This window comes from Nylanderia fulva, unplaced genomic scaffold (assembly GCF_048542155.1).
Source record: "Nylanderia fulva isolate GAGA-0341 unplaced genomic scaffold, ASM4854215v1 Scaffold9, whole genome shotgun sequence".
Classification (NCBI taxonomy): domain Eukaryota; kingdom Metazoa; phylum Arthropoda; class Insecta; order Hymenoptera; family Formicidae; genus Nylanderia; species Nylanderia fulva.
The window spans coordinates 218981-243338 of record NW_028191026.1 but is presented as its reverse complement, the minus strand read 5'-3'; the positions used below and the strand labels follow the sequence as shown (position 1 = coordinate 243338).

The 24358-nt window shown below is 35.8% G+C and overlaps 3 protein-coding genes across 3 annotated transcripts; 2 read left to right on the top strand and 1 right to left on the bottom strand.

The window, feature by feature from the left end:
• Positions 1–1008: 1008 nt before the first annotated feature.
• On the top strand, positions 1009–8097 carry LOC114946533 (uncharacterized). Its single transcript, XM_029323062.2, has 7 exons — positions 1009–1113; positions 2048–2188; positions 4937–5088; positions 5383–5735; positions 6016–6234; positions 6392–6823; positions 7380–8097. Exons 2-7 carry the CDS (start codon positions 2054–2056, stop codon positions 7622–7624), a joined length of 1536 nt encoding a protein of 511 aa, XP_029178895.1. The 5' UTR covers positions 1009–1113; positions 2048–2053; the 3' UTR covers positions 7625–8097.
• On the bottom strand, positions 7913–11038 carry LOC114946388 (uncharacterized). The gene is made up of 5 exons (XM_029322848.2): positions 10809–11038; positions 10370–10481; positions 9457–9660; positions 9171–9380; positions 7913–9066 (listed from the first exon to the last, which is right to left on the bottom strand). Exons 1-5 carry the CDS (start codon positions 10958–10960, stop codon positions 9010–9012), a joined length of 735 nt encoding a protein of 244 aa, XP_029178681.1. The 5' UTR covers positions 10961–11038; the 3' UTR covers positions 7913–9009.
• Positions 11039–11536: 498 nt separating this feature from the next.
• LOC114946387 (uncharacterized) lies at positions 11537–23117 on the top strand. Its single transcript, XM_029322840.2, is given in 9 exon segments — positions 11537–11575; positions 15725–16098; positions 16931–17014; positions 18088–18346; positions 18348–19394; positions 20938–21033; positions 21124–21476; positions 21566–21891; positions 22072–23117. Coding segments are annotated over 8 exon segments (2826 nt in total). The 5' UTR covers positions 11537–11575; positions 15725–15754; the 3' UTR covers positions 22389–23117.
• Positions 23118–24358: the final 1241 nt, after the last annotated feature.

Genomic DNA, 24358 nt, shown 5'->3' with positions numbered 1-24358 from the left:
AAAGGACAATTTTGAAATTTTCTAATTTGTATGCACTAAAAGTATATAATATTCAAATTGATTAAATATAACATTGTATGATTTGTTGGTAGCATACATTAACTAATAATATATGAATAATGATAAAAAATTTTAACAAGTTTCTAAGTTACAGCTTACATATTATATAAAAGGTATCTCATATAAGTTCAAGTAAAAATTAAATATAAATTAAAATAATAGTTACCGAATCGAGAGAGATATAAAATAGTGACACATGAAATTATATTTTTTTGTACATCTTATAATGTATATATTTATATTATATTTATTTATATATCAATTGCATATGCATAGTGCGTAGTTTATTGCTATTAAGTGTGTGGTGCGTAGTTAACCACTATTAAATTATCAGTTTTGTAATAAAATATGCAGCCTAAAAAAGCAACATTGACAGAAATAAAATTAAAGTTGCTAATGCTGCGATTATCGGCGCTAGCATATCATTAATTTTTACAGTATAGGAAGAGGACATTGCTAGTCAATAAAAATTATGCACGAGACGTACATTTTTGTATTATACATACCTATGTGTATGTATGTATAAATTTGTGTGTATGCATATGTATTATCTATGTATACATTAAGTATACGTTGTACAGAGTGGAATGAATCCTGTATAAATTGATTATCTCGAATAAGTTGTTATGAAAATGTCATTTTTCTACAGTTTTATTTCAGTTTATCAGAGTTATCTTACTGATAATTATTAAAAATGGAGAGTTCATGGGTAAATGCAAGGTTAATAGAGGAAATTACGAACATTATAATAATTATGTAGGCACGTTCGTCCTGAAAATGCCTATCGAAGCAAGACATTCGTGACACCGAATATGTACATTGAGCAGTTTTTGTCAGCGAGCGGACGAGAGCCGGGAAGAGAGACAACCGAAGCTGTCTATCAACAATTTACTCGCGCACTTATCTGTCACAGAGTGGGGACTCTGCTATAAGAAGATAAATCACCGTAGAACGAGTCAGTTTACGGTTAGCCTACCTCGTACACCAGTCACAAATTTATTCTCGCGTTTCCAAAACTACAGTTTCTCGCGAATTTGCCACGCAAAAAGAGAGGTAGGTAGGTCCTGCATTTCAATTCAAATCCTCGAATATCTCCGCACCAAGACGGAACCGCTTTTTAGCTTGGAAAACTGTTTTCAAATCTGACACTTGTTGCTCCAGCCTCGGTTAATTTAATAATTCCTGCATATTTTCCACGTATATTTTATTGCGCACATCGAACAGCACATTGTGCAACGTTGAATTTTCAGAGGGTGCGAAAGATCTCGTAATAGCAATGTGATATGTATTTGGAAATAACATGGAAGAATATCATTTTCTCCAAGTCTTTGAATACCTTTTAAAACTGCCTTTTGAATTTGTCAGAATCTTTATTAGAATCTACTGTCAAGTGCAATTTTATTTTACGATAGAACTGTATTAAGGAAACAAAAAGATAGCATCTTTATGATCTTTCGTGATCTTTTTGATCTACCGTGAAAAGCATCGTAATGAGGCAATAAAATCTTTGAAAATGACTGAACAATTTTCAGTGTTACACGTGCATACAAATACATATTTATATGCAAATACTTAATAGAAAATTTGAATAGAATACATTAATTGGAAAAAATTTCTGTAGTCACGTTTTGATTAAGCTAAAAAAAGATGTACATCAAGACTTATATAATTTTTACTGACTAGCAACGTTCTCTTATTACAGCAAATATAATATATACTAGCTTTTATAATCGCAATATTAACAATTTTTATTATTTCTGTCAGTGTTGCATTATTCTCTATATTCTATATTAAGCTCTATATTTTATTACGAAATTATATCGACTATTTTATAGCGATCAATTATACGATTTGATCGTGCTTTAGTACATTTTTACAAGTCATGTCGTTTTATTATTGTATTTAATAACATCTCTAGCTATAAGTGACTGAATATGAACGTTAATTAAACATAAACACTATTCAAGGACTCACTTTTTTGTTCAAGGATAACATGTCGGTCAGTTTCAGGAAGGTCTTGATAAGTGATCCCGTGGATGCATCGTGTGGGGCTTTATTGATCGAACACGGAGTTCCGGTCACAACTAAACATAAGCTATCGAAGGAGGAACTCATCAACGAGCTTCAGGTACGTAGATTAATGTGTCAAAAATTAAGAAAATGCTAAATCCATATATAATATTTACATTAATACTGTGGAAAGACCAATCTTTTAAAAACTACTGTAAAGCTGTTTGTTATAGTTAGCTGTTTATTATAGCAGTTATCATGAAGTATATCGATAATTTCAAAATCACATTATACATTATATAGATAATGACATTTTAATTACGAAGATTGTTTAATTTTTCTCTCTTGTAAGACTATCAATAATTGCAATTATAAATTGTTATCGACTCATCTATCAAACTAGAAATACTAGGGATCAGATCAAGAAATTGAATATTCGATAAAATTACGTTACGTGGAATTCACGTGTAAGAGATAAACTCAAATTATAATAATGAACCACTATTAACAAACTGCACAGAAAAAATTTAGTCACAATTATAAAAAAGAGTTTTACATAAAAATATTTTTTACATGTGAATTATCTTTTTAAACCCTATTTTTTATGATTCACTAGATATTTAAACATTTTTTTTATGGAAAACGCAAAAAAATTTTTTTACTTGAACAATTTTTGATATAATCTAATTAAAATTAAAACGTGTTTTATTATATAGATAGATTATTTTTTGTTTAACTCACTAAACCGATTTAACCAATTAAATACATATATTTCATCCCATATGTGTTACGTAAAGGTCTCAATAAGCCAATTAGGTTTACATAGAACGAGTAAGAGAGAATTTTATTTGTTTCAAACAAAATGCTATCTCTCTGTGTTCTCTCTAAAAAAATCGGTTTAGTACATCAAAGGAAAAGAAAAAGCTTGTCTAACTAACAATTATCTTTACTACACAAATATAAAATGAAATTAACGAATTATTTTACTGCTTTATTTTAAATAATTGTGTAGAAATAAAAGATGCCATATGTATTGGGAATTATGACATTTCAAGTACGTAAATAATAATTTATTTATTGTTTGTGCGAATACATCCACATTTCAAATATACATACGAGATAATATATAATTTTAATTTTATCAAATGTTTTGCACGCGGTAAAGCGAAAAGAAAATTCAATTAAAATTATTCCTTTTGCTTGCATATTTTTATTATTACAAACTGCAAGAAAAGTTGTCTATCAGTAAGTTAAACAACGAAGTAAAATCAGTTCTAAGAATTCATTTGCAATTATAATGTCGTATATTGACATAATAATGTAAAAAAAGCATAAATCCACAATTGTAAAATTCGAGGTAAAATTGTTATAACTTTATATAAACAGTTTATAAATTATTATTATGGATAGTCTATTTGAAGTAAAAGTATACGTGCTTCTAATCGGGCATATCTCTAGACACCAAAATGTTCCAATCTGTCTTAAGGCGAGACAGTCTGGATTTAATGCATGTTATAAAGTAATATATACTTATGCAGGGGCTGCATGTCGGACGTGCGTCTCTATCGTTCCTCCGATTTCTCTCCGTCTCCGTTTATTCTTTCTCGTCTTAATTGCTCGCATTCGAGTCGGCGATCCGGTTAAATCCAGTTGAGTCGGTCGGCACGAATACCGGTTAACTCTGCAACGGGTCGTTGTACCACCACCGGTTTGCGTCGCATGTCCGCACACATAGGCGCCCATACAAGGAGATTTGTTCTATCCTCCATTCGCATTTCTCGATAGATCTATCGGCTTTAGTCTAGTTGCGCACCCTCCTCTTGAGAATACTCCAAAAATTTAATTGTCACACTCGCAGTCGCGAGTTTCCCGTAAGTTTCACGGAAATTTCGACAATTTTCAATCAAAGCAAGTGGAAATTTGAAGAGCTTTACTCATTGTCAGATATTTCTCAGATACATGTAAATAAAAAAATTAAGATAAAAATGGTTCTTGAAAAGAAAAAAAAACTGAAAATTCTCTTCACTAGATCTAATTTCACTTATTATACAAGTATGTATATAGTTAAAGAGAGAAGAGAATTTAATATAGATTATAGATAATCTAAAATTCATGTAGAAATTTAATTCATAAAAATATCTAAATTTTTAATTATCGAACGTTAAAATTAGCAAAACTTTTCTTATTCCTTTCTTTTACTTTTACGAATTCGAAATCTCCAAATAAATTTCTTGCACAAGAAAAAAATATTAAACTTGAAATAAACAAAGATCAAGGAAAAGATTATTTCTCCGTTTGTTAATTGGCACATTATAAACTAATATATTTAGAGATATCTATTTGTGTTATAAATATTAGTAGATAAAATATTTTTAAACATATCATATGTTATATAAAGTTGTTTTGCTTTCCCACATTCCATTTTATATAATTCACGAGTTTGTTACAATGTTGTATCGCAATTCGAAGAGAAAATAATTGCGATAGACGCCCATGCAACCATTCGTTATCTCTTATGCGGATAATTATAATGAAACCTAAATTGATTAGACGTTGGATATATCATATATTTCTCGACTTGCGTAAATTCAATAACCAGTTTGCATAAATTGCAACAATGGTTTTGCTAAGCAATGAGAAGAAAATAAATCGAATTATATATAAATAAATTATATAAAAAATATATTAATTTAATTTTTCTTTCTGCAATTCAAAGACAAATATGTGTTTTAATATGTATATATAATACAATCTTTTAATTTAAATATAATTGTGTATATAAAAATATATTTTTTTATATCTTTTACTATTTGAGATAATTAAAAATCTATTTATATAATATATGTTTTCTCTTTCTGTCAAACAGAATCACGATGCCCTTATCGTTCGATCCGAGACCAAAGTTACGGCGGATGTGTTTGCAGCTTGTCCAAATCTTCGTGTTGTAGGACGAGCTGGTACTGGTGTCGACAACATAGATCTTCAAGCTGCCACAAGGAAAGGAGTAGTTGTATTAAAGTATGTACACAATTTCCTATTTTTCTATTTTGTTTACAATATAAAAAGATGAGAAAATAAAGATGAACAGAATAATTCTAAATTATGAAGCAAATAGTAATATATAATACATATTTTTCTTTATAGTATTCAGTTATATACTTCAATTAAATTATATTCTTTAAATCTCACGCAATACGAAAGATATTTAGAACAAGTGATTAAAATATAATAATTAATAATATGATTCCGCCTATAAATGGCAGCTGCATTATAATTAGCACATAATTACATGATTTGTTTTGACAATTGCAGCACCCCTGGCGGCAACAGCATCAGCGCTTGCGAGCTAACTTGCGCTCTAATTTCCTCGCTTGCGCGTAATGTCGCACAAGCCGCGCAATCGCTGAAGGAAGGTCGATGGGACCGGAAACTCTACTCCGGATACGAGTTATCCGGCAAGACTTTAGCAATTCTCGGAATGGGTCGCATAGGTCGCGAGGTAGCCTTTAGAATGCAAAGCTTCGGGATGAACATTGTTGCGTTCGATCCGATTGTGAAGCCCGAGGTCGCCGCTGAGCTTGGTATTAAATTACTCCAATTGGAGGAGATATGGCCCGTAGCTGATTACATTACAGTTCACACGCCGCTTATACCTGAAACGAGAAGTACGAATATATATATGATGCGAAATTATTATTAATTATGAGTTCGTAAAAAGCTTACCGAAAATTAAGATACACAAATATCTTGAATTTTTACTAATCAATATAAATAATATTTAATATCTGTTTTAAAAGATATGATAAGTAATTGCATTAAATAAAACTTAAAATAGAGCTTGATTCAAAAGCGTATAAGCAACAAATCTTACATTAATTTAATAATACGAATAATTATTAACAATTTAACAATTACTAATTAATTTGTCGGTTTTTTTATATATAGATTTGATCAACGCGACAAGCTTGGCGAAATGTAAGAAAGGCGTATACATCGTTAACGTCGCACGTGGTGGCATCGTTGATGAAGAGGCTCTTTTGAATTCATTAAAGATCGGACACTGCGGCGGAGCAGCTTTGGATGTCTTCGTGGAGGAACCACCGAAGAATCCAATTACCTTGGAACTCATTAAACATCCCAAAGTCGTCCCGACACCTCATCTTGGTACTTTATTTCACTTATGTCGCACGAATCAACTGTTTAAACTATACTTAATTTTTCTTTATATTTCGTTGTTTTAATGAAATTTGATAAAATTGACATTTGGCGCTTTTTTATATGCTTATTATTCTAGAAATAATAAGAATAATAATTATTTTAGGTGCCAGTACGGCCGAGGCCCAGCAACGAGTCGCGGTGGAAATTGCCCAACAGTTCTTGAGTCTGTCCGGCAAATCAACGGAATATGCCGTCACCGGTATCGTAAATGCTCCAGTCTTATCTGCGGCTATGACGAGCGAGAATGAACCTTGGATAGAATTGTCAAAGAAATTGGGTCAATTGGTCGGTCGCTTCCTCAAGAGCAAAGTAAACACGACCATTCACAGTCAGACTGTTGGGAGTGGTATGGAAGACAAACAATTCATACACACAGCTGTTCTGGTCGGTATATTGACCGGTCAAACGAAAAATGGCCTAAATTTAATTAATGCACCTATTCTGGCACAAGATATCGGCATGAGATTGCAAAAGAGCCACGTCGAGGATGATAACAAAGCAGTTGTCGTGAAAGTTGGCGAGCATGTCATCAAAGGTAATATTATAATATTTTAAAAAATTGCAAAAGATTTCACAGAAACGAAACATTTTCAGAATTTTGACAGGATTAGAAACTAATTGAATTGATATAATTGATAGATTTGTGATTTTCAAGTATGAAAATTATATAGAAAATTTTGCATTTTTATTATACATTTTCATTATATAATTACTAATCATGTTTTCATTTCAATTAAGATTGATTTGTCAGAAATATCTCTCGATTCAAGCTCTTTTAAAGCATTTTTTAAAAATTGAAGAAATGTCAGATTTACAAAAGAATTTTACTCGTGGAAATTTAAAAATTTCCACCCGAAAAAAATATGCATCGCTAAAATTTGTTTTTATTTCACAAATGTTAAAAATAAATTCTTGGCAAGTTGCAAAATTCTAGTGAAAATTGTTCAAGTTTTCATGGATTATAAATTTCATTCATTGCGTTATGTATTATACTATTATCTATAAAATTAAAGTCGCAAATAAAGTTTGCATATTGTATTTACAACTAAATATTACATTACTGATATGTTATTGTTTGTCATATTACACAGGAACCGTACGTGACAATCAATCACTGTTGCTCGCTCTGGATGATGCTGTCTTCGCGAATGGCATCGCATTCGGAGATCATATTTGCTTATATCATGCAAATAGAGTGCAAGATCTCGCCAACATCGTAAATGTCTTCTCGTCAAAGAGTATCAACATCCACAACTTGAATGCCAACGGCAGCTGGGTGATTATTCAAACTGATCGGGAGATTTCGATAAAAGTAGACGAGATTGAAAGCTTTTAAACTGCCAGCTTTACAGAGAAATGTATATACAAATAAGCGAACCTTAAAAAGAGAGGAATGTTGAAGCTCGAATTTTGAAAAATCTAGTATTGTCCGATTCCTATAAGTGCGTGGAAAGTTTTTATGCTATTCTTGAAAAATATGTAGTTTTTTAATCATATAAAAATCATGGAGTCATTATTTATATATTATTTGATCAAAACAGATGATTAAGAAAAATAAGAAAAAGAGAAAAAGTAAGAAATAATATTGATAATGTACACATACCATAATTTTTTTCGCGAAAAAGATTATAAGATAGACGAAATATTTTCATTAACGCACAGCGCAATGTATTAAATAAAGGCGCATTTTTTATACACACATGCGTAGAAATGTAAAAAAAGAAGTATAGAATATGTATCTGTATAAATATTTATATATATTTTTTAATAGGGAATTTTTATTAATAAAACATCACATTATATATCAAATCATCACTTCTGTTCTATGTATTATTAGCACTAGAAGGGTCTGCAATATAAATGGTCTGTAGTATAAAAGTGATAACTTGGAGAATAAGTTCTCTAATTGTAGAAAGAGACAAATTTAACTCATATTCTCTAATATTTATTCCCAAATTTATAAAAAATATATTTGTAGATTAAAAGAGAAAGTCTTTCAAAAACTAGTGTAGTATATTCATAAAAATGGCTGATTCTTCTTTGTTGGGACCCTTCCAATGTCTAAATATATAATATTATAAACTAGTACAGTTATAATATTATGTCAGACTAAAACTAATCGTATATTTTTATTATATTAGTTTACATAATTTACAAACGCGCTTTTACCATTAATTTATATATATATATATATATATATATATATATATATATATATATTCTTTGAAACACACATTCAAAAAGATTGAAAAATTCTTTGATGTGTAATTATATCTTCTTGCAATTAAATGTTCCTTGTACAGTTTGCAGTAGTAATTACATGAAATTAATTTTGCATCAAATTAAATTAAAATAATTAAGGATTTAAATAACATTGGCATGTAATATAACAATAGCTTATAATATCACATTATTGGGTATATATATATATACACTTTTAACATATCTTATTGTAGTATATTTTTGTGCTATAACAGAGATATATGTAAATAAAACTAAAAAATAATAATTGAGTGCAAGTAATTCTCCAAATTAATGTACAAGGTAAAGTGCCAAACTATTGCACATATGAACAACAAAATAAATATACAAAAATATAATAATGTGGAATATGGTTAAAAATATTTCAAGTACAAATATGCTACTCCTAATATGATACTGAATTGCAAAATCGCACACACTTAATAAATATTAAACAGGATTTGTTTCACAAAAATAATCTTATATTCTTTCATAACTATCTGCTCGACAACAATTAAAGGTGAAGACAATGCCATCCTGTAAAAAAATTACAAAAGGGTAATCATCTTGATTACAGAATAATAATAATAACAGTAATGATTAATTTGTTAGAAATATATATATATATGTGTGTCACTTACTCTGACTAGCGAAGGAAGCTTGGTCCAAAAAGCATGATTTGGCAACATTTCCCAACCTGTCGCTCCCCTCAATATTCTCAATGTTATCATACCACCAATAAAATATACTCCAGCACCAGTAAAGAAAAGGATAAGTAATACTGAACCAGTGGATAATCCTTTGTTGTGTGATTCAATTTTACATCCATATGGTGATATCAGCATAAAATTCTATAAACATTATTAAATGTGATTTACAAACTTTTATAATCATTAAATAATGTTTTATGGTTACTTTTATGCTTACATATTTATTTGTGGAAGGAATTATAGATTCTATTTTTAATTTTGTTTCGCTACCGGTAAAGCAAACAATATTTATCACTGTTGTAATGTTATCATGATGTATTTCAAAAAATGGAGTTTTATAGTCACTCGAGAATTTCATTTGTGTTTCCTTTATCGTTCCAAGACTTTGTGTTTTATTTGTATTCATATCAAGCATGCACACCTAGAAGAATATAATACTTAATACTTTCTATTCAATCCACTTTTCTATCAAAAACGAATTAATCATGTTTCAATCAGTAAAGAGATTATTATCATTAATGCTTTACTATTCATTAAGGTCATTCAACAAAAGAAGCAAAAAATTATGTGAGTTTCTTGTTATACATTGACATGTAATTAATTTTCTTATACATATATTGATATAAAATAAATATCATAAACTTTTTCTTATTATTTCGCATTAATACTTATACATGTAAAATTTAATCTGCATGTTGACATTTCTAGCAAAATGTATGTACTTTATATTGATAACTAATTAAAACAATAAGTTTATTTTAATAAATGCTTGAGAAAAGAATTCACATAATTTTTTGTTTTTGATATAATTATAATTCAATAAAGACTTATTGCTATTTAGTAAGAAGTTAAAAGCCTTGATTACAGAAAAATTAATTGCAATCAATAAAAGCATTAACGCAACTGATAAAAGTAATAAATATATTAAAATTTAAACTCATAATAGAGACAAAAATTAAAATTAAAATTTTATTTAGAAATAAAAGATTAATATATATTTTTTTAAATTGTAAGAGTATTTAATAATATAGGAGTATAATAGTTAAAGTAAATAAGCGATAGTTTAAACAAATTATATACATATATATATTTTAAAATTTAATTAATTATGATTAAATATGGAATCTTACCGATACTTTATCTCCATTGGCACATACAGTATTGTTTATTTCCGTTTTTATTTCAACATTGGTACATGGATGAAAGTATGCAGTCAACTTATTTGTAGTGTCTTGGAATGGTCTGAAAATATGTTGATCAATTAAATAATATTTCATAATATAATTATCGTTTAATAAATATTAATTTAATAAAAATCTAATAAAAATTATACTGTAATCTATACTGAACCTTAATTGTAAAAAGATGTTTATATTATATAGCCATATTTTATATAAAATAATTGATATTCTTAAAAAAATTAACATTATTTAATCAGTTTTATTAAAAAAAAAAAAAAAAAAAAAACAAACAAAGAGAGTAACGAACATTTTATTTATAGAAACAAAGAATTCGAAGAAGAAATATAGGGACAAAAACAAAGAGGTTAATCGTTAGAAATATACCAACTCTTCGTCGGCGAGGCCTGTCAAATCGTAATAGTGGCCGTCCGGCAGCGAACAGATACAAGGACCCAGTTGCGTGCATTCCGACGATGTAGTGTCGCAAAATAATGTTAGAAATAACGCAAGTACGATAAACGTCGTATTACGACTATACATCTTTACCGCACCTTTGTTTTGTCACGTCCGCTCCATACTGATGCGCTATCGCTCCTCACGCGATGTATACCTTTCGTCCGATATACAATAATAGCAATGTGAATTTCCAACTACGACGACATTTTCGTCCGTGATAAAACCAACTCTTCCATTGGATGTCGTACATACGTCTATCGCGAAACAGAATGTAGAATATTTCTTTTCAGAGAATATATATCAGTCGTACAGATATTTCAATCGGCTCTAAAATAGAAAAATCTTTCTCTCTGCTTATTACGAATCTTCATCACGACATTTTGAAAAGACGATAATTTTGGCGGGCGAACGTTGGTGCCGCGCCGCGGCGGTTGCGCGAAGCTTTAGTTCCGGGCGCTGGCGGCGCGGCGCGCCGCGCGCATTCGGCGCACTTCGTTCTGCGCTAGCGCAGAAGGCGGTTATATCGTCGCCGCCGCCGCCGTCGCTGTCGCGCCGCAAAGGATGCGATGACTGTCAACGCGGAAATCGGCAACCTTGTATCGCCATATTGTTTGCGCGCACGTTGTCGGTGTACCAGTGCTGATAATATCGCGATACGGCGAGTGTCGTCGGGTGGACTAAAGGAGGTGTTGACGAAAGGTAAATAGCGACGAGTGTCGCGACTGGAGCCGACCTAATAAGAGCGGCATCGCATTTAGGAGGAGAGTTTCAACGCGTTATTACGTGCGCGTACCCACACGCGAGGGTACGAGTAAACCGCGATAGGAATTTCAAAGGCGAATCGCTCGCGTTTCTCACTTTTCTCTTTCTCCCTCTCTCTTTCTCTAAAGTTAGTCGCGGTCGCGGGTTAGAAGCTGCAAGTGGCCAACTTCATTCTCGTCGACCCGATATACCGTTGCGCCCGTCGTCGGAATTCGGAGCATACGTTCCCGGTGACGTCATCGTCGGGATGGCCCGATGAGCTAGTTTCGCGTCCGCGTGATTCCGCGAATCTCTCGCACTTTTCGCCCGATATTTTTTCCTCCCCCCCTCCCTCCCTCCCTCTTCTGAAGAAATCGTTAACATGAGCGAAACGAGGGAAGTGATTGCCAAGTGTCACGGTCACGGGTGGTGAGTTTCGATAATCGACAGAGGGACGGAGACAGAGACAGACGAGTCTTTCCGTATATTATTTCGACCGCGCGTGCCCATTCCTGGTACTTGATCGTCGTGTTTCTCCTCGCCGTGAGTATTTCCATCGACCTTTTTTTCCTCCCCCACCTCCCCCTTTCTCTCCCCCATCCTCTCTCTTTCTCTTTCTCTTACTGGTTGACTTTTGCCGCATAAGCGTCTCGCGCTTTGGCAGGTCGTCATCTACGACAAGACGATTCTTACGATATGTATTTTTTTCTAACGCGTCGTATTATCACATTTCTGTTTTAACGAGATGAGAGAAACGAGAGCGACACGACTTTACCCGAGGCCAACGTGAATTTGGTTTGCATCTCTAAAAAGGTTTTATTCATAAGTTATAAAAATTAGGTTATTCACAGCCGTCGACGTATTCTATTAAAAAAGATTCGTGCAACTCCTCCTTTCTCGCGAATGCCGTCCGAAACGAGAGGAATCAATGTATAATAAAGATGTTGTGTGATCTTGATTCGTCGATTTTACAAAAAAATTAATAAATCAATTAAAAAGTATACGTCGAAAAAAGGTTGCAAATTTGAATAATTATAAAAATCTTGAAATTGCAACTAGTATACCAACGCAATGCGTCGTGAATTAAAATCCAGTTTGGTTTATTAGCATTCATGTCGGAGCACAACATCCGCGATCATGAATAATCTCGTGCTTTTCATCGTATCATTCATTTTTCATATTCCGTTTAATACATCTTGAAGCATCTGATTTACTCCGAGATGAGAACGAACGATTTCTCTCGTTACGGAGCAAAAGTATTGTATATGACTAATCTTTTGAAATATATATACACAAACTTATAATTACATGCATACTATATTATATATAATAATAAAATGAAGATTTATACACTGAAAAAAAATTGAATAACTTGACCTTTAATATGTTATTTCATTTAAATATTTTTAAATATTCAGTTCACGAAATAATATTTAGTCGAAAAGTTTAGTCAAGTTAATCAATTTTTGTTCAGTGTACAAATAGAAAAATTTAGGTAGGACATGGCTAATAAATATTATTAGCCTATTTACCTGAATTTTTGTATTTATCTTTCCAAAAGATCGCGCTCGAAAAGATTTAAAAAGAAGATAGATACATGTACGTTTGCAAAAATATTGCCGCATCTCATCTAGGCGTGTCGATTTCAATTGTGACTTACACATCCTAGTTAAATTAGAAAATTTTTGAGCTATTTTTGTGACTTGATCGACCTGAGTTTGAATCGATGCATCGGCTACACGTGTCCTGTAAAAAAAGAAAAAAAGAGAGAAAAGAAAAAAAATGTTCTCACGCTTGCGCAACATATGTGGGCGAGAATATTTTACTATTATTTTCCATTCACATTCCGCCTTTGGCGGAAGATATAGGATATCGATCAGAATCCGCTTCTCCATAGCATATTCGATGAAACCTTAAGGTCGCCTGTATACATATACGTATCGATATATCTATCAATCCTGTACAGGCAAATCGGTCATCCTTAGTGCACGCACGCACAAAAGTTCGCTCTCTCACGAATAATTCCCTTCTCTTTTACAGAAACATTGAATCTTTTGACAATTCGTCTCTTAACTTGAGATGATCCTTGAAGAAGCGTGACGTACATTAATTACGAATGCTGCTTTGTGCTACTTTTTTAACCTTACGGTTAAATGCCGGTTAAATAAACGAACGCGACCAGAGACTAAATTGCTGGCAAATTAATTATAACGACACGTCGAGCAAAGGAACCCGCGCGTTTTACCAAGTTATTATGTCAGTTTAGAATTTTTTTTTCTTTTGTATATACATCAATTAATCGAATCGTATAATTTGTCTCCGCAGGATGACACGTAGAATTGATTCGCGCAATCGCTTATTAATTAATACATTAATGCTGTCGATTATACCTATTACGTTAAATGAGATGAAGATAATTTACATACACACCGGAAAAAAACGCATTTATCTGATTAATCCAATATTAATAAAATGAGATGCGTTATATGAACGTGAATCGTTGCTTGTCCAGGGACATTATCTCGATTCTATAATTATTATCGCAAGTAGTTCAAAGGAAAGTGTTTGCTTCGTGATCGAAAAATATAAATAAACCTTTGCTCGTTTACCTCTCCGTTAAAACTCTGGGTTATTAAAAAGACATTGAAAAATACGCAAGTCGCATGCATTGTCGCAAAAAACAAGAAAGATTTCAAAGTTGAATAAAGCTATGGAATCTAATTAATAATCGCATCATTTATGTAACAGCGCCAGGCGCGTATTCTAACGCGTTAACATACTAGGTATATATATATCGTAACATTGATTACATCATTTTTATTCGATTATCCCTTATACGGTTATGTAATGGTATATATGTATATATATATATTATCGATTTGCTGGAAGCACACTTGTATACCGTCCAGTGTGCAGCAAAGTAATTTGCCGCAAGAGTTACGGTCGCGGAACAAGAGTATATACTATATTACATTAGATACATATTATATACATAGTCTGTTCTAGATTTACATAAACATAAATCTGTCGTTTCTTCCGCGACGAGTTGGATTTCGAGCGCGCTCCTTTCATTCGCTTATTCCGACTTGATTTACACGAGTGCTCGATGTGAATTTTATTCGTTATCTCCGACTAATGATATTATATTTTTATCGTATATAGGTATAATTAATTGAAAAATCTCGTCTCTATATAGTTGTTGAAACCGTAAGAATTTTTATTTAATCTCTTTCGTCGTGTGTATTAACTGAGATATTTCTGTAACACACTTTTTTCGCGCGATATCAAAAAGTCAACAAGATATCTAGAGAAGATATCGCAAATGAGATTATTCTCTTACTCTACGATTATTACATCATTTTACATATCTCTCGCAAATCTCGTTTACGCGATTTATCAAGAACGTTTTTGATTTTTCGCACGTTTTTTTTTTTTTTTTTTTTTAATCGAGTGCAAAATCCGTGCCACTCGAGCGAAGTGAGAGAGTTTACGCGCCCGCGTCATATAGCTTTGTAACAAAATCCGAAACGACACGGTTTATATTGGATTCCGGCCTTCTACTACGCATCGGATTCTGGTGGAAAGTGGGACGACTGCCAAATCACTCCGGGAAAAATTCTCACAGCGTCAAATCCGCGATCTATCGACGCCGTCGACCGCTTTTCCATTTTCTTCCAACGTTTCCTCACCGTTATAACCATTATTTATAGATACGGTAAATATAACGAGAGTAATATTCCATTATTATCTCTTTGCAATTTTTTCCTTCGCAACGCCATATTATTATTCGACGATCAGCTTTAGGTGAACCATTCCTTGTTATATTAGTGATCCTTGGATATTTGATACAAAGTTTGAATGAAATTTGTCGTATTGCGGCAAGATAAAATAAATAATATATATAATTAGATGCAATATTAAATTTCTGACACACGTGCTCGTTGAGCAACGAAAGCGTTTTCAAGACGAGAGACACGATGTACTTGTGTTATCAGTTGTCTCGAAGCATTGAAATCCCTGAAATGAAACGCGAAACGCTGTGTGTGTTTGAAAATGCGAATAGAGTCGTGATATTTGGTTAATGAAATCTTACCCTTTATTTTTTAGAGTTCGCGAGTGAGAATAGTGTGCAGTAAAATGAATTTCAGGCACTCGACGGAGCAGCTCGAGGAGAAGATCGGCGAGTCGCGACACGCAATGTCGTATCATCGCGGCGGGCAGACGGGCGCCGTAGCGGTGTCGTACAGCACGAGTCCAATGCCGCATTCGCCGAATCGGAGATACTCGAGCGGCGCCGGTGGCGGTAGCACCACCACATCCGGTATTGGGAGCACCACGTCCAAGTTCAATACCTACCGCTCCGCCGGCACCTCCTCGCTCCTCGACCGACCCACCACCAGCTTCTACACGCCGTCCTCGGCGGGCCTGCACTCCAACTACATCACCTCCGAGTACAGACGCTCCTATTGCGCCCCGGGAAGGTTGGTACTTCTCGCCAACGCGTGTCTTTGCGAAAGCCTGTACGAGATCGCGACGATCATCTTTCATGTGTGTGAGAGAGAGAGAGAGAGAGAGGATTTTCTCTTGGAATTTATCCTGGAAATCATGCTAATCGTGGGACAATACAGTATTTTCTCTAATTAATATTTACCGCGATAAAAAATATTAATATGTACATATAGTAAATGATTTTCAAAGTGAATTCCAGGAGAAAATTCTCTCTGTGCATATAGAGGAAAATTTTCTCTCATAATTCCGCTAAATCTTTTTTTAAAAAACTGAATATTTCGATGTTAATTTCAAATTAACTTTGCCAGGAAAGAAGAAAATTGAACAGATTCTTTTCATGGACAGACTCTTATGTACTTTTGGTGCTAAATTGGGAAAAAATACATTTCATTTAGTCACGCAGATGTAGAATATCGATCGCACAAGTTATGAACATAGAGAATGTAGACTCGGTTCGATGGATGATAATTCTCCGCCAAGTCGAGGAGTTTGCAATTACGCTAAACGATGCTTTTCTTTTTCACTCTACATAAAATTCAGCGATTAAAGTCTTTAATAAAGTATGCAGGAAATAAAAAATTGTCCTCGACCAATGCGAATCTATAGTTGAATTAAAAGTAATATACATATCTACTGTGTCAAACTATGTTAGGCAGCAGAAATGTACGATATCTATACAGTAGACTATTGGCAAAAGTATCGCTAAAACCAATATAGCGAGTCTACGTGTCGCAATAACAGGTCCCGCGAAATGTTAAATTAGAATGTGAAAAAATGTGTTGACATAATTGATCGGCTCTGCAGCTTCTATTCGTCGGCTTCGATCAGCACGACCATCCGCAGGAAGTATTCGTCGGACTACAGTCGGTCCAACTGCTCACCCGCAAGGTGAGCAATTTCCGAAATAGGCTTTAAAGAGGTTGACGAAATGCGAAACATTTCTCTCACGATGCAGATGAAATCGACATGTCTATATTTAACAGCCAACACTAATAATACTAATCAATATCCAAGCTTATATATCTTCAGAATTTAAAAAAGAGAGAGATATAATTTGTCAAAAAATGTCTACATGATAAATTTATCTTTTAATAACATGTAATTATATTTTTTAACGGAGCGATAGATATAAATAGTTATCAGTGTCTAAAGTACAAGTCTCGTACAAATCTAGCTACTTGTTTTTATTCGCGTTACTATAATTCAATTACCAAAGACGATGCGATATATTCCCATTCGTATACGTGATCTAGGTAACATTAATACGACAGTAAAGGTCTAGGTCAACCGTAAATGGGTCGCACGCGCTAAGTTCGCTACCTGTTATTCCGAATCGGAAAACTTTATTCCCTTTAAGAAACAAAATGTATCCGCTATAAAGCATCATTCACGGCTTTTATCGTGGAAGCGCGTACTCATATTTATCGATTTTAAATAATAAGCACACTCGTGTTATGGAATGTAATTGTGGACCTTGACCTTACAAGATTGTATGCAACGTGTGTGTATGTGTTTGCTTTTTAAAAGACTGATTTTTCCGGACTGTAACGATTGGGTTACTCTCTGACATTTCATCCTAGATTCTTTCGGACAGCAGCGCAATTTCTCGAGAGATATATTTAAATATCTAATACGCAAAAAAGAAACAGACGTATTCTGAAAGAGCGCAAGAGAGAGAGAGAGCGCGCGCGTCTGTCGCGCTTTTTGTATATCGCGAGTCTGATTTAGCAACCTCGATACCGTCAAAGGAGTAGTTCCGCTTGAAATGTTCATATCTCTTGTGTACGCGTGTTAGTCTGTCCTGCAAAGAATACGTTTGCTATGTACACGCGCGCATCGCATAACGCAATCGCGGAGAGCGTAGGAGAGCAGCCCTTGGCCGCAGGCCCAGTCCGACGAGAAACATCGCATGACCGCAATATTCTTATATATTCTTATATACATCTTGGATGAATTTGCAGGTCAGTCTCGTCGTCGTCATACGGCGAAGCGGGTGGCGGCGCTGCGACAACCACCGTTAACGGCACCAGCAGCGGCAGATACGTCTCCTCAACGTCAACCGCCTCCGTTAACTCATCGTCCTCGAGAGAACGCGGCAGCAACGTCGATGCGGCGGCCGATATTATCAGCAGGTACTCGCCAGCCACTTACGTACCGAATATTCAACGTCAGCAGCAAGGAAGTAGCAGCAGCAGCAGCAGCGCGCATCACTGGAGGCATCCGTTCGACATCGTCGTCTCTGAACGAGTTGTTTGGCGGCGACGAGCGTGAAGCAGAGCGCAGAGATCTACGTCCGGAGTCTTCGCTCTCCTCGTCATCTTCTTCCTCGTCCGCCGCCGCCACCGGCGCGGTCGGTCTATGGTCGAAATCCAACAAGAGAAGACCGATACCTACAAACGGCGCCACGTCTCTTGCCGAGGTAACAGTCTTATCGAGGATCATCGACGATGATTACGACGATCACATTACGCGTAAATTGAACGACGACGATAACGACGACGACGACGACGACGACGACGATACCAAAGACATTAACGACGATCAGCATAATAACAACGGCAACATCAGTGACAACGGGCAAGACAGCAACGACGAGGATATCGCGTGCGGATACGGCGTTAACAACAACGACAACGACGACAACGACGAGGACGAGGACAACGACGACGCTAACAACGACGACGATAATCTCAACAATCACCACTTTCATCAACAGCGCCGCCACCGATCCGACGAGGTTTCGCCTGCTAAGCATAATCTTCTTTCTCCTGCTGCCGCCGCCGCCGCCGCTGTCGCTGGTGGTAGTGGTAGTGGTTTGATTAGTGATGTTAGTAGCCTTGACCTGTTAACTAACCACGCGACTAATACTCGTAACGAACTGCTGATCAATAACAACGCTCAGAACAAGGTGACAGGAGGGAAGGAAGAAGAAGGCGAGATCGCGACGAGTAACAAGGTAACGCGCGGTGCCGACAATGTCCCGTCGATCGTCACGTTTCTGCAGAATAATTGCATCAACGAGCGAGACATTTCCGAAGATGGCGAGGAAGAAAGGAACGACAGCTCGGACGGTTTCGGCGGAACGCCGCCGATAGACAGCGTAGCTGGTAGACCATCGGTTACTCATGGCGACGATCCATCGGTTCCTTCGACGTCGAGGAGAACGGATCAGTCTGGTCTCTTCTCCAATACTGCCCACTTGACATCGTCACCGACAAATCCATCTACGGCACATCAGAGTATTTATCGCGGTGTCAACGAGCAATACGTGAGTGCGTTTGTAAACGATACCCGATGCGCGGCATAAATTATATTGCGCGCGCGCGCGCACACAACCACACACACACACAAATATATGTATATTGTTTGATACGTATTTATTTTTTCGTATGTATTCTTTTTACATTAATTTCCGCGATTTCCATCGGATTTAAATATATTTCCACACATGTTAAAAGAGGAGAATTACGCCGCTACACACACGCGATTCGCTTACTTCCCGCCCATCTCTGTTACGAAATCTCTTTGCCCTCTCGCCGTCTTTCCAACTAAAGTCTCTTCGAAGTTAGTCGCGGGCGTCGCTGCGTTTTATTAATAGCTTAGAGCTCTTTCTCTCTTCTTCTCGAACTCTTTGGGAAATAGAGGCTCAGCTTCGTACAGTATTTCGCGATAATCTACGATAGACTTCTCTTTCCAAAGTTTGCACGCTTCTTCACGCAGAGAATATATTGGTACAATAATCGCGATCGTAAAATGAAATGAAAAAAGTGAAACGATCATCATCACGTTTCTAGTTCATAAACTGTTTATATTATAATTGTTCCTATCAATAGAGTTTACGCAAATTGTCCATTGCATTTCAAACGATAAATAGAATCGACATTCCAAGTTTCCATTGTGTTCTAATAATAAAATCGTTTGTGAAAAATGTAATTATTTTCATTCCGCGAAAATGATATAAGATACGATGGTCGTTAAAGTGGTCGTTAAGTTTATAATTAACATACGTTGACAAGCATGACGGAAATGAGTCATTTAGTTTGTTTGGACGCGCGCGCGCGAGTCTTTGCTTGCAACTCGAAGAAAAAATATTTTGATCGTATAATTGTGAGATACAGAGTTTCTTCGAAGTATTATTATGATTATTTCGAAATTGCACGTTCAATCGTATAAACTGGCTGATATCCAAGTGATAGGATGGGCGTTGTGGTGTCTCTGGACAGCGATAAGCCTCGTGTCCGTTTATGCCTTTTTCCTCGGTATCGTGACACCTTTGAGATCCTACAAACGTATTTCAACGAGAATTAATTCGACACGCGTCGATAATTTGGTGATAATTCCACCACGCTTCGTTTCTCATACTGTTCAATCTTCTTCGTTTGTTTTACATTCGCAGGTGAGTATATTCGAGGAGTTGTCACAATTTTTTTACAAACTGAATCGATCGCTTTTATCTTTTTATCTTTGTATAAACTGAACAGAGACACATTTTATGACGTTTTTCTGTCCTATTTATGTATTTTAAAAAACACTGCAATATCCATATGTCTGTGTGTCTAACAAAATGTTACAAGTCTAATTCGTGCGTTTATATATGTTTGTGTAACGTGAGTTTATTTGCTATCCTGCTTAAGCCTTCTCTTATCAAATAATATTTCACTGATTAAAACCAATGAAGGTATAGACAAAAACGTGACAATACTTTTTCTCCAGACGATATTTACAATGATATGTCTAGACTATAATCTTTAATTAACAATTATCGTAAGGTAAATTATTCGTGTGAATAACAGTAATTTAATAATTTCCAGGAAGGAAATCCAACTAATAGATCGGCACGTAATCGTCTGCAAGCTTCACGCGATGAACGATGTGGTCTAAACGGCTTACGGAATATTGGAAATACAGTGAGTATATCTGTCAGGAAATATATACATGGTTTCTCTCTAACTAGTAGACTGCTACATATGTATTTTTAATGCATCCCATTGTTTTAGTGTTTCATGAACAGTGTGATCCAATGCTTGAGCAACACGAGACCTCTGCTGGAGTATTTGCTGAACGAACAATATTTGGCCGACATAAATACTACTACGTCCAGCATGAAAGGCGCTCTAATCAAAGCGTTCAGCCAAGTGATCCACGAATTGTGGGAGGTGGGCGGTGATCACGTCGTCAATACGACCGCGCTCAAGTCTCAGATACAGAGATTCGCGCCACGTTTCATGGGCTACAGTCAACAGGACGCCCAAGAGTTTCTCAGATACTTGTTGGAAGGTTTGCATGAAGATGTCAACAGAGTTACCACAAAGCTACCACCTATACATGGAGATATACCTGATAGTTATACGTAAGTGTAGACATTTAAACACGTTTGTCAAGCATGCTTGATTTAAGAAAAAAACATTCAACACACATTAATATTATTATTTTATGTAGGGATATGCAAAAAGCGGTGGAGAGTTGGAAACGTTATCTTCGCAGCGAAGATAGTATGATAGTCGATGTTTTTGTCGGGCAATTACGTTCATCGTTACATTGCACCTCCTGTGATCATGTATCGGTCACGCTGGATCCGTTTTGGGATTTAAGTTTACCGATACCAGGCAGAAGCGGAACAGTAAAGCTGAGTCAATGCTTGGAGCACTTTACTCGAGAGGAGGTGTTGGACGGCGACGAAAAGCCAACCTGTTCCAAATGTCAAATGAGAAGAAAGTGTACCAAGAGCTTCAGCATACAGAAATTTCCAAAAATTTTGGTAATTCGTATCCTTTTTTGAAATCGATGCAACGTATATAGTCACTTTTTACACTTATATAATTAATGCTATTAATAATATAAGCAAAGGAGAAAAATGCGATCCAGTTTCTCGTTATCGGTGATCATAGATGGGCGGTAAAAAAAAAAGTTTTATTATATATTTTTCTTAACATTCTATCCGCCAGATTTGAAACGTTTCTCTCCAATGGAACGTTTCCGCGGGAAGCTGAACGTGATGGTGGACTTTCCGTTGACGGGTTTAGATCTCAGTGCCTTTGCTGCCCCGAGAGTTCCGGGCTGTACGTATAATCTGTACGGGGTCGCGAATCACTCGGGTACGACATACTCTGGTCATTATACCGCGTACTGTAAGCATCCGTACTCGGGAGAATGGCACGAGTATAACGACAGCCGAGTGTCCGTTGTGTCTGCACGATCAGTCGTTTCCAGTGAAGCCTATGTACTATTTTACGAACAACAGCCTCATAGTTCTCATTTGTAACCTTACGCCATGCTTAGAGAGTAAACACAACCACCTTGCCTCTCTCGATACCTCAACTCAGCCTAGTAAAAACTCTGTCTTCTGACATATTGAAAAGCGACTAAACACTGAAACGGAGGGCTCCACCCTCCTGGATAGCAAAGTTCATTGTGACCTTGTTGGCGATAATCGTATCTCTTCCTGAAATATGTTTCTGGACGTAACGTACGTACAATGTCCCTTTATAATGAGATTACACGATCGATATAATTAATGATTATTATAATTATATACACTTGATACATACAATGCTTGACATGGGAAATTACTCCCGCATATCGAGTTTAATCTCTGTGAAATTATTTATTTCTTTTTTTTCTTTTATGTAAAAAGGTGTGTTTTACGAGATAATTTACCTTACAATTATTGTGAAATAGAATTATATATTTGTATTTGTTTGTTACCTTAATTAGATGCAAAACTATAAAATACTCAATTTGGAAGAGAACAAAGAGGTATGATGATGAAAGTCGCCAAAAATTGTACACACATACACATAGTGCTTCAGATGTCTAGTTACTTTTGAATAGACAATATCTATAACAATACATCTCCCACTCTTCATTAAACACATTGTGGCGACATATTTACTTTTGTAAAATATTTTGTTTAATATAACCACAAGTTACACAAAAGTTATTTATTATAATTTATGGGAAAAGAGAAAATAAAATAATATATTCGATATAATTGACAAACATATATATATATAATATTATACATATATTGCATATGCTAATAAAAATGATAGATTATAAGGGAAAAAATATATTAAAGAGAGATAATATTTTTTGTATATATAATATGTAAACTTGTGAAAAACGCGCCAATTTAACAAAATTTCTGTTGATTTGCAAACTTATTAGATAATAAAATGTATACGCATATGTGGCGCGTATATACGCGCGCGTTTTTGCAAATCGATCAATTCGCAAAAGTGTGTTCGTGCTTTCTCCTCTAGATGGCGGCGATATCCCTTTAGCAGCGCGATAAAGACACGACTTGCAAAATTTTCGTCGTTTATCCAGTTTATTTAGATGAAATATTCTTTGAATACTCTTGGAAAAAAAAAATATATATACATATATTGTACGGTTGCAAATGAAGTAAAATAAATATTTGTGGGTGACAAAATGACGATGCGCACGCGTGCAATATGCAACGCATACACAGACATAGAGTATAAAGTGCATCGCAACGCAAACGGAGTCGACTATAGTCGACGTCCTATCGCCGCCACTAGCGCCCCCCACCACTAGTAGCGCACCCCACCGCCGACAGTACCAGCACCGCTGGTGCTGTACCAGTCTCTTCGCCGCCGCCGCCACCGTCGCAGGTCGCAGCTAGCCGCCGTACGTCGTGTCGCGTAGAGTAAGGTCGTCTCGCCGGCCGCCACCAGAGGGTCACGACCACCCGCGAAAAGTCTCGTGTGCGTCTCGCCGTTTGCTTTTCCGCGCGACACACGGTGCTACGTCGTGCTCGAGTCTCGGGAGTGACCCGTGAATTTGCAGAAATTCCGCTCGAAGACGGTCCTTTTTTTTCCCCGGATTGCATCGCGTTCTCTCGCTCGTCCTCTCTCTCTCTCTCTCTCTCGCTCGCGCTCGACGTCTCCGTTTAACCCGTTCCGCGATCTCGTCTATCGTTGTTCTTCGCACTATATACACTCGGTGCTCTCTCGCTGTCGCCAAGTGCTCGTAATGGGCCGTAAATCGTCGCGGCCTGTCATCTTCGGAGCGATTATTCGTGTCGAGCGCGCGAATCGGTTATAGTGATCCGGTTTTTAGTGGTGGTTCGGTCGTTTCGCGATACGTTCCTGGCGGTCCGCGCGAAGGAACGAGAGAAAGCCTCGTCGGGTGTGTGTGAGGGCAGTGATCTCTCGTCGGAGAGCGGCGACCTGACGACAGTACGAACCGGCCGACGACGAGAGATAT

Bases quoted from the DNA above. Each gene is read 5' to 3' on its own strand.
- LOC114946533 (XM_029323062.2), top strand. From the start codon at position 2,054: ATGTCGGTCAGTTTCAGGAAGGTCTTGATAAGTGATCCCGTGGATGCA. The intron at 5,736-6,015 runs GTACGAATATAT...TTTTATATATAG, and splicing joins GCTTATACCTGAAACGAGAA to ATTTGATCAACGCGACAAGC. The intron at 6,235-6,391 runs GTACTTTATTTC...TAATTATTTTAG, and splicing joins CGTCCCGACACCTCATCTTG to GTGCCAGTACGGCCGAGGCC.
- LOC114946388 (XM_029322848.2), bottom strand. From the start codon at position 10,960: ATGTATAGTCGTAATACGACGTTTATCGTACTTGCGTTATTTCTAACA. The intron at 9,661-10,369 runs GTAAGATTCCAT...ATATTCTTCTAG, and splicing joins CCAATGGAGATAAAGTATCG to GTGTGCATGCTTGATATGAA. The intron at 9,067-9,170 runs GTAAGTGACACA...ATTTTTTTACAG, and splicing joins AGCTTCCTTCGCTAGTCAGA to GATGGCATTGTCTTCACCTT.